The sequence below is a fragment of the Priapulus caudatus genome, unplaced genomic scaffold (assembly GCF_000485595.1).
Source record: "Priapulus caudatus unplaced genomic scaffold, Priapulus_caudatus-5.0.1 Scaffold440, whole genome shotgun sequence".
Taxonomy (NCBI): Eukaryota; Metazoa; Priapulida; class Priapulimorpha; order Priapulimorphida; family Priapulidae; genus Priapulus; species Priapulus caudatus.
The window spans coordinates 21,739-32,375 of record NW_014577501.1 but is presented as its reverse complement, the minus strand read 5'-3'; the positions used below and the strand labels follow the sequence as shown (position 1 = coordinate 32,375).

Below are 10,637 nucleotides of genomic sequence, written 5' to 3'. Positions count from 1 at the left end.
GCCAGATTGCCATTAACTTGAAATAGTCTGTCACAGCTCTGTTGTCTATTATTAATATTATTATTATTGACATTATTATACTTTATATTTATGCATCATGTCATATTGAATAAATAACTAAATGCGCACGCTCGTGTCTGCGTGCGTCTGCATGCGTGCGTATGTTATAAATATATATATATATAATATACCACTACTGCATGGTTATCATAACTTCCAATAATAATTATAAATAGACAAGCACTGGCGCTGGGTACTCGCAAACTACGTGGCGCTGGCAGTGTGACATTTTAATGAACTACATTTGGTTATTATGCGTAATTAACCAGACTATATACGTGTTTAGACGTAGCTGCAATGTTTATGTAATGTAATGTGCTATGTATAATAATTCAAGTAAATCATTAAAAAATACAAGAAGATTTGGCAAATATTATTGCAAATATTATTTCACGTGTATTTAATTTAGCTATATCAAAGCAAGATTTCAATAATACTTTCGACATTATATAAACAACAGGTCATATGCGTTACTTTACTTCTGAGACACGATTAAAGATCGCATATCTTGTCTTTTATTAGGAACATAAGCTCTCTGGTTACGAATGATAATTGCAGTATCCCCCTTACAATTCACACAGTGCGTGTGCTGTTTACTGTAAGGCCCAAATTCAACGTTGAATATATGCAGGAATCCTGCCAGGGATGTCTACATCAACACAGCCGGCTTTTGTCAGATAAAAAAAAAACACTTGACAAAACCGTCAGGATAGCCATCATATTCAGGATATGCTGACTACACATACCTGACACATGGCTATTAGACTCATGACAACATATGAAGGCTTATGGTAGCTCAACCAGCCGGTACGCAAAGATATGTCTTGCATTTGCTGCAGATGGTTAGGTTTTCACTAGTTCTGCCTAGTGATATCATCTTGATGGAATCATTCGCAGACCTGAAATAATATTGATTTTTTCACAATCTTTCAAATGTGCTAGTAGTTATGAAATTACCTTAGTATATCAAGTATTAAATTACCTTAATTATAATGTGTTAAGACATTACAAGTGCAGATTCAGAATGGATCTATGCATCTAGAATGGGCACGTCAAGGTGCACAGAGCAAGAACGTGAAGAGAGAAGAGCAAGAACGTACCTCCTCCCAAGTCCTCTTAGCAAGTCCTACATTATGCATGTTTACTATATTACTTAGGCTTGTATATTTCTGTATGCCTTTTACCTTTACTATGACTACATATGTCACCTCACCTGATAATATATGTGCTGTGTGCACATGGAATGCCAACCCTACATCTGTAGAGCTACTAGCTGTCTGCTCCCACGGTGCCCTTTAGATAGTAGTAGCCTGACCGAGTAATGCAGTAATCCTAAAATATGTCAAATGACAAAATCAAACACCATAAAATTGTGTACAGTTATATTCAAAAAAAGCTTATATACGTAGATGTCTGTATGCTATATTTCCTTCTTCACCCTTTCTTTCCCCTTCTGTCTCTGTGCCCTACGCGCCTTCTTTCTTCATCCTCCTCGATCTCCTATAGCCACGATATACTTTTTCTCTTATCCTCACCAACCATTTTATTTGCACTTTTAAATCAGCACAACCTTCCTCCCCTTTCTCTTCCGTACAGTTATCTCTTCCACGTTTCCAATGTACGATTAGTTGAATTTCACAAACGATGACCGGGCGCATAACGCATAACAGCTTTACGCTGAGTGACCGGTCACTTCAGAGACTTTGAATTGATTCAAACGGCAGTCACTTTGTCAGTTTGTTCGATTTCCGGTACAGGGGTCCAGTTCAGTTGCCCAGTGCGTGAAAATATATATTGTTTGTTTGTTGTCGTGGAATTTTATTGCTGCAAACACTCGATAAGTACACGTTTTACATCATATAACAGGGTTCCTACACTTATAAATCATGATAGAAAGTAGCAATATTATATTTTGGTTCTGGGCAGTGATGACTATAGGCGTGTGCACCCTGCAATGGCCAATGCTATTCATCTCTAGTAGTAGTAGTATGCCCGCTGCCCTGCAAAACCTGATTCGATACGGCAAACTGGGTTCACACAAAGACATCAGTAACCATGGTTGGTGTCACGTTCCTAAGCGATACTTTACACACTACTACATTATCGCCACGCTGTGGAATGGATTTTTGACTGCCGTGCTGCTGCACGGCTACTACTTCAACAAGAGCACGCCGTTCACGTGGCTCGGTGAGCTCTTCGACTTCCTGACTGGTCCGCGAGATGGCGCGCGCGTCGACGCGCTGTCGGCGGGGCTCGGCATGACGATGCTGTTCGTGCATGTTGCAAGACGACTGTATGAATGCCTGTTCGTCAGCGTCTACTCGCAGTCCACCATGAGCTGGCTGACTTACATCATTGGCTGCGCCTACTACCTCGGATTAGGTGAGCACAAAATGGCGTAGCTCAACCCTGGGGAGGGGGGCAATCGAATGACCTCAGTGTTAATTACCTAGAAGTTATATGGCCTGCCACGCCAGCAAAATTTCAGCTATGGATTGGTAGGACATTCTAGGCAGTGTCTAAACGACCGGACCCGGTTTCGTAGTCCTGAAAACTAAACAACCGGCACTCTTCTCTGACTGGTCAGTTTCCGAACATAACAGGACAAATATATAATAGGACAATTTTTAATGCAAAACATAAAGAAATATATTTAATTCCAAACATAAACAAAAGTTACCGAACAAATAAATGAATACAGAACAAATAAAATACAAAGAAATACAGAAAACAGAGGAAAATAAAAACATCTTACAGTCTTATGGGGTTCGAACACGGTCCCTTACTATCACGAAGCGAAAGCTCTAACGTTGAGCCACTGAGACCTACATAAAAGTTGTGGATATAGAAATCAGTTAATGATTAATAACACTAACTCCAACCACTAAGCCTATCACTAATTCTAAAATAAAATAAAATTAGCAAAAAATATTAAAAAATAAAATAATTCAGTGACAAAATTAGCCAATCAGAGCCGATATCCGGTTCTCTAGATTACTGATGTGTGGAGCCGGATCCGGTTGTTTAGACACTTCTGACATTCTATGCAACATGCAAATTTTCAGTTACATACAATAAGTGCTAGTGAGTCACCACGCTAAAAATCTAAAATACATAGTAACTAAATATTGGCTGTGGTGTCCTTCTGGGGGGGGGGGATTAATTAAACATCTCTACCATGATTTAACTACGTAACTGTATGTATCAACCATTTCTGTTCAGCTCCTGCCCTGCTAAGCCTGGCCGAGGGATTTCCATACGTCGACACACCGATCCGACTACAATTCCACTGGTGGCAACCAGTAGGCATTGCGCTGTTCCTGTGGGCAAACTGGCACCACCACACAGCCCACGTCATCCTTGCAAGACTGAGGAAGGACAGCAAAGGCCGCGTGAAAACACTCATACACTGCATTCCGAGCGGAGATTGGTTCGACCTCGTGTCGTGCCCGCACTTTCTGGCGGAGATCCTCATCTACCTGGCCCTCGCCATGACAATGGGTATGCCTACTACATTAGTCTCGTCTCGCCCCACTATACCCAGGTGTTGCGGTACTAGAAGCTGGCTAACAGCGAATAAGCGAGCTAATAGCGAAAATTTGAAGGCTAGGCACTGACTAGTTTGCCACTTAAAATATAGTCCCATAAGTGATGGAACATTTCGCGTTTAAAATGACCTAATTAGAAATTTTAATCAAGGTAAAGGGCTTGAAAATGCCGATAGAACACTGCCAAATTTCGTTGCATTTCCAATTATCAGCCATCTACTATTATTTTTCCTCCACCTACTTTTCTTCTTGTGAAAAAATTCCCTATAGATCTATTGCATCACAGTGTGGGGAGCAAAACTCCACTATCTATTATAAATATAAATCTTATTCGTGTCTAGTTGGCAGGGTTCGAAGTCAAATACTCCCAGATTTACTGTCGGACTCCCTGATTTGACATATGCAGGAGTCCTTGTGACTCCCTGAAAATTCTGCCATACTACCTAGTTCGTTCCAGAGCACGGCCTCCTGGAAATACCGTATTTTTTCAGCTAATATCCAAAGAAAATTTGACAGATGTGCAACCGTTAGTCCCTTGCACATCGTTATTGTTAATATCTTTAATTTTGAACCTCAGACTGCGGACTTCCTCATTTTGCTGCGGACTCCCTCATTTTGCTGCGGACACCCTCATTTTGCTGCGGACTCCCTCTTTTGCCTGCGGACTCCCTCATTTTGCTGCGGACTCCCTCTTTTTGAGGCTAGGGAAGTCCGTTGGACTCCCGTGTTCAAAAGTTAATTTCTACCCCTGAGTTGATATAGCGAATACATCTTGTTTCCATCTCGGCCTTTCATTTCACCAAGCTTTGATATTGCCTTCATCATAATTGTCAGATCCCACAAGTTGAATACTCATTGATGCCACTTTCACAAGTTACAGACATTAGGTGGGGAGAAGGGTAGTACATCATACTGCTTTTGTGATCATTAGTTGGAGCAGTGCCACCTTCAAACATTCCATTGTTAGTCCTGTGCACGTTATTAGATTGGCTGCCTTGACATTTAATAATTATTTCTCTACTCAGGGTTGCGTCACTACATCTGGTGGATGGTGGTGGTATTCGTGGTTGCAAATCAGGCGGCCATGGGCATCGCAACACACAGGTGGTACCAAGCGACCTACACCAGTTACCCACCGAACAGGAAAGCAATATTTCCACACGTACTGTGAGCTGTCCAGGCATGGGATGTACCGAAGCCACTTCTTAAATCTCAGGATAATCAATACAGCTCTAACTTCACATCTAAACACACATTGTGGACCATATTACAATTAATTAAATATATAATTGAGAGCTTTTGTTACTGCATTTAAAAAAAATGAAGAGATAAGGCATAGCATATGTAAAAGGGAACATTAGTCAAGATTTTAACATAATTTCCAGGTAATCGTGTTTTATCGTAATTAAATGCGTGTCGTAATTAAATCGTGGTTAATCGTAATTATATGCTCCGCAGCAATCTGTGTCTCAATATTGGATAGTAGGGATTTACCGATACATCGGTGAATCATGATAGTGGCCCACGATACGATAATCGATATGTAGCGTCTGTATTGCGATATTATTACAGTCAACCTCGCCTAATTCGTCATCACTTTATTCGTAGAATACCTAATTCGTACAAAAACATGCGGTCCCAATATTTCTCTTCTTTATTCCCTTTAATTTCCGTTGTATAATTCGTATTCTGTAATTCGTACATAATTCTCTGGTCCAATTAACGTTATTCAATTCAAAATGACACGTGTAATTCGTAGGGGATGTTTGTTTATGCAAGCAACATTTTATCTTTGAGTATATTTATAAACACTGCCACTCGCTCAACAATTAAAATCAATAAGCCATTTCGTAGTCACGCATTGAGCATGCGCGAGATTTGGGAGTATTGTACATAACCCACTCGCGCTGTCTCCGTTCTGTGTGATAGCAAGTGGAACCGTAGGTAATGTATTTGTCCAAGTTTGAAATAAAATGAAATTTAACCAAGATTTGCTCAATACAAAATGTGTGTAAACTTCAATATAATTATCTTTATACATGTAGAACAAATACATGTTATTTTACATAGCTTCTGTATAACATGCATGCATATTATGTAGCATACAGCAAGTGCGCACGAGCGAACGCGCGATCCAGCTGTTCAGCCATGTACAAATAACTTTGTAAAAAATTTCCATTCATAAATCGTTGTTTACACGAATTATCCATCTATTTCGTGGTTTCTACGGATTTAATAGAATTCGTGGAAAATACGAATTAGGTCTAATTCGTTGATTACATAATTCATAGAAAATGCCGTGGTCTCGTCTGATACGAATTAAGTGAGGTTGACTACTAACGATACGGATGTTGTCTAGTGCAGTCTAGAGCACACTCAGATCGTATCATTGTGTTTCAGCTAAATATATAATAATATATATATATAATTAATATATATATGTATGATTCTTTACTATATATTTCTATGGCTTTAACGTACTCTTTGTAATACGTTTGTGTTAAGAAAGTATTGGAACACATATTATAACAGTAAAATAATGATTTCAAAACACTGCTGTTTTATGACAACAAGGATAATAGAAATTTGTATGTGTATACTATTATTTATGCACCATTATCATAATATACTCTAAAAATACTAGGGTATTATAATCCTTTAATTATGAATTTACAAATAAACTAATAAAAAAAATATTAATTCGTACATGATATGACAAATTTATCATAGCATGCAATTTAAGACGTTTCTTTTTCTGTCTGTGTATCAAGATACGGTTTATTTTTTGTACACCAGGTGGATGTAATTTATCATGCATTGTGGTATTTTGGCATTTACTAGGAGGTCCTATAGACTAGATATTATTCACTAGATATATTGTGCCTCTGCATACTGCAGTTATTCCAAATTATTTTTCACCGTAAAATAGGGTATTAGCAGATAAATATTAGGTATATTATATAAATATTAGGTCAGAGGCATGCAAAAATAAGATTAAAAATGTTTGAGAGGCAACAGGATCAATCACGCTATCCCCTATACTTGGCACAATATTTAAAAGCAATATGTTAATTATTTGTATCACTGTAGGGCAAGAAAAGCTCGTATGTAGAATACATACTTCACACATTTTTTTAAAAGCAATATTTTAATTATGTTTATCACTGTAGAACAATAAAAGCTCTGTTACCGCCAGAATGCAATAATTGTTTTGGTAGAGAGCCCATTATTATTTGTGCAAGAATTACGTACTGTCGGTCGCGCGTGTGCTCGTCCAGGGCCCCTTTAATTTAAATTCGGCTTCTCTGGGGTTGGGCTGGTTTTAAGACGTGGAATTTCTAGTAACATGTAGTTTGGCATGAAACATTAGTCGCAGCAAGTTGACCACAAGAGAGCTCGTATATATACTTGTGACTTGTGAGTATTATATTTTTATGTCACTGCAACTGGTCTAATTCACAAGCTACATCGTTTAATTCACTCATTTAGTTCGGATACAAATATAACGCTAGTTTTTGGTTAAATTATATAATACATGTAAGATTAAAGAGTGAACTGGGTTTAAAAGAATTACAAATTTGTGTTGCAGTTTCACCTGCCCTGCAGTGTGTGCCACACTCTGTGGTACAGAGTCATCAATAAAACGAGTAGCAAGAAAAGAAATGTGTTGAGTCGCCTGTCATTTTCGGTGTGCCGCGACTACAAGCTCGTATGTAGAATGCCGCGCCCCCACAGTGAATACGCCGCCCCCATATTGTCCACTTGGATAGATATGTTAGACAGGGGTCTGAAAACGAACTCCGCGAAAACGGGGCGGAATCCAACCGACATTTCGCGATTGACGCCTAGAGGCCATCTCCAAACGGCCCCTAAACATTTTTTGGGGTGGCGCGCCACAAGGGTAAGAGGTAGTGGCTCCTACAAGAAACCCCAAGAAATGCTGTCAATCAGTGACCACACGCTCGCTCATTGGCCGCTACGCGATGACGTGGGCTACTGCCGAGTATAGCGTCATGTCTATCACAGAGGTTTTAACAAAGACGCGTACGGCGCTCCACGTGGGTGGGCGCGGTCTAGATGCTATCTCCAAAACCGCCGCCACCGCGGCGCCTGGCTGCGTACGTGGCAGGTTTTTACCAACCTGACCCCGCACTGCCCGTGGCGACGGCACGTGCGAGCACATGCTGGCATGGCCGTGCCAGTTTTTACACGTAGCTAATCCTACGTACACGTACATACTGGCCCCTGCTGCAGCGCGCCCATGCAGCAGCAACAAGAAATACTGGCCCATGCAGCAGTAAAGCAGCAGCAGCAGCAAGCAATACTGGCCCCTGCTGCAGTGCGCTCCTGCAGCAGCAAACCAGCAGCAGCACCAAATACTGCTCCCTGCTGCAGCGCGGCCCTGGAGCAGCAAAGCAGCAGCAGCAGGAAATGCCCTCCCCCAAGGCCGCCGTAGTAAAGCCGATGTACGTGTGACGAAAACTGCGCGATGTTACGCTTCCCGCTATACGGATTCGCGCGCCCACCCTCCTTCGGCGCGCAAATTCGTATAGCGGGCAGCGCGAGATGCTACATACAACATCCCGCGGTCGCGTGCGCCCAGTCCCTTGGAAGTGCGTGGCTTAACCGCTCTCGGCGGTCGGGGAACAACGCATCTTTTGCGCAACGCCATCTTGTACCCGGTCTCTCTGGACGTGATGTGGCCATGATGCCGAGGCTTGCCGAGGATTGACACTTTGTGTCTTCTAATCACAGCCTACGCCGCACCTCTGTTTGATATTTTTATAGGTGGGGACCCATAACAGCATGGAATCGCCGATCTCAGGAACTAGGGCATTCTGCTAGGCTAGAACGGTTTCCTACGATAGAGTTTGGCACAAAAACGAAAATAACACGCTGTTTAGCGCACTGCGCTACGCCTTCTTCGTTGATGGGCATGAATGGGGCGTGACCGACGTTACCGGTTCCTGTACCTACCGTTTTTCACCGGCTTATTTACTTTTCGTAAATAATGAAATGCCCGGCCGATGCATTTCGCATCGAAGAGGAAAATTTCCCGCATTTTCTCTCGCTGTTGCAAGTGAACGAGTGCGTCATTCATTGAACAGTTTTCATCAAAATACAGCCAATGTTTACATGCCACAGTGCCATCTCTTGGATGTTTTATAAGTAAATATGGGGATTTTCAATAAAATAATGCGTGTTTAATGTATTTACCACGATTTACCTATAGAAACTATATGTTATTTTTACTAATTTCTCCGTATCTTTCCTTGGAATTTTCATCGTCTTTCAATGCATTTCCGTAGATTTTTCTGCATTTTCTGCGTGATTATTATTCTGCGCAGGCACTCATTTTGGAAATCCTCCAACATTTTTACTTCTTCCTGTCCATGTTTCACTGTTATTTACGAAGGAAGGTAAAACTGTGCATTCGTATAATTTCACTCTTGCTTCTATAGTATGATTTCCATAATTTTGCTCTTCTGCCCATGATAATAATATTATTTCGCTCATCATGAAACGGCTCATCATCAACATTTTTCAGTTTGGACTCTTATCATATCGTTATAACCTCCTATATCATTAATTAGATCCCCTAGGTATGAATATTTGGTGCATTTTTTGATTACTTGGTTGCCTATTGCCTTGGTTGCCTTGGTCTCCTTCTCTATCCTTTCTTTGTTTGTGAATTTTATAACCATTGTATTTGTTTTGTTCATATTAAATTCTAATCGTTTTGATTCAGCTAATCTGGAGCATGACTGGGCGATTTTTGTTACTGTTTTATAATCGCCAATTCCTAGAATATCGTCCATATATAATCATTGTCATCTTCTGAAACTACAGACCATCCGCTGACCGCTGTAGAGACGTGCGCTGGGCCTCGAATTTGGCGCACGTCTCCACTGCGGACAGCGCTTCATACTTGAACATCCCCGCGGTCGCGTGCGCATATCCCGCGGAATTGCGCGTCTCATCCGCGCGCAGCGCTTAGGATCAACAGCAAAGCTGTGCCACGCAATCTTGTATCATGTCTCTCTGGATCCGCCTTACATTGCAAAGAAAATAACAGAAATAGGCAGGTGCTGACGATGCCAAAAAAACTATTTTAGCCTAGCTGAGAAAAATGAGAGAGAAGTCAGCTACAGTACAGCATCAAATATAAGACTATGCCTATTACAAATTCAAAACTATAGAAATGACCAACCTTTATTAATCGTTTAAGCTCGTTTTCCGCTGGGACAGGCATTGACGATTCCTCAATTCGCTTCTTCAGCTGACTTATTCTGAATTTACAACCATTGCTATAAAGTTCTAGCAGTATAGTCCGCACCTAGAAATCAAACGAAATGTGGCAACATTATTTAATGCTTACAAATTGCTGCCTTTTGGTTTTACATTCAGTATGGACATCATGTCATACCCACACAATTGATGACTTTATTAGCAGTTCTAATAATAACTGCCATTAATATAGTGATGAACTTTCATTTTAATTAATTTACCTCTAGTGTTTCTATTATTTTCCTTTAGTCTCGCATCAATTATTTTATTTGAAAACACAGTGGCTTGTAGTAAACAATGACTGTTGTGTACCTCGTCAAATTTATCACCAGTTTTTGTCAGAGCAAAGATGGGTTCTTCTGTGGAGTTGTGAGGCCACTGAAACAAATCATGTTGAACACGTAAAATTTGTTGCATTTTGTTCTTAAACCCAGCTCACCCATAAAGATTTACCGAATGGCTTCACATAGGCTTTCCATATATTCAGTTCATGTAGATTTAGTCTAACCTGTATATTACAGTAAATTCAAGGGAAACAAAGTGTGTGCTTTATAAACAGATCCCCCGGTCAAGAGGTTTTACTTTAGCACAGCTTCAACTGTAACTGTAATATAATGCAGCAACAATGTAAAACCAAAAATGATGTTATTGCTACCCTGCATATTATACAATAGCAGCTTTCACCTTCCCCACGTACACACGCAGCCCCCACCTTCCCTACGTACACACGCAGCCCCCACC

General features: G+C 40.7%; 1 protein-coding gene and 1 long non-coding RNA gene across 2 annotated transcripts; one reads left to right on the top strand and one right to left on the bottom strand.

The window, feature by feature from the left end:
* Positions 1-431: 431 nt before the first annotated feature.
* On the bottom strand, positions 432-10,279 carry LOC106810440. Its single transcript, XR_001394018.1, has 4 exons — positions 10,209-10,279; positions 9,820-9,945; positions 1,274-1,392; positions 432-959 (listed from the first exon to the last, which is right to left on the bottom strand). It is a non-coding gene; the product is annotated as an uncharacterized LOC106810440 (long non-coding RNA).
* On the top strand, positions 1,544-5,614 carry LOC106810439 (polyprenol reductase-like). Its single transcript, XM_014813799.1, has 3 exons — positions 1,544-2,442; positions 3,283-3,561; positions 4,634-5,614. The coding sequence occupies exons 1-3, from the start codon at positions 1,947-1,949 to the stop codon at positions 4,777-4,779; spliced, it is 921 nt and encodes a 306-aa protein (XP_014669285.1). The 5' UTR covers positions 1,544-1,946; the 3' UTR covers positions 4,780-5,614.
* Positions 10,280-10,637: the final 358 nt, after the last annotated feature.

Bases quoted from the DNA above. Each gene is read 5' to 3' on its own strand.
- LOC106810439 (XM_014813799.1), top strand. From the start codon at position 1,947: ATGATAGAAAGTAGCAATATTATATTTTGGTTCTGGGCAGTGATGACT. The intron at 2,443-3,282 runs GTGAGCACAAAA...ATTTCTGTTCAG, and splicing joins CGCCTACTACCTCGGATTAG to CTCCTGCCCTGCTAAGCCTG. The intron at 3,562-4,633 runs GTATGCCTACTA...TTCTCTACTCAG, and splicing joins GGCCCTCGCCATGACAATGG to GGTTGCGTCACTACATCTGG.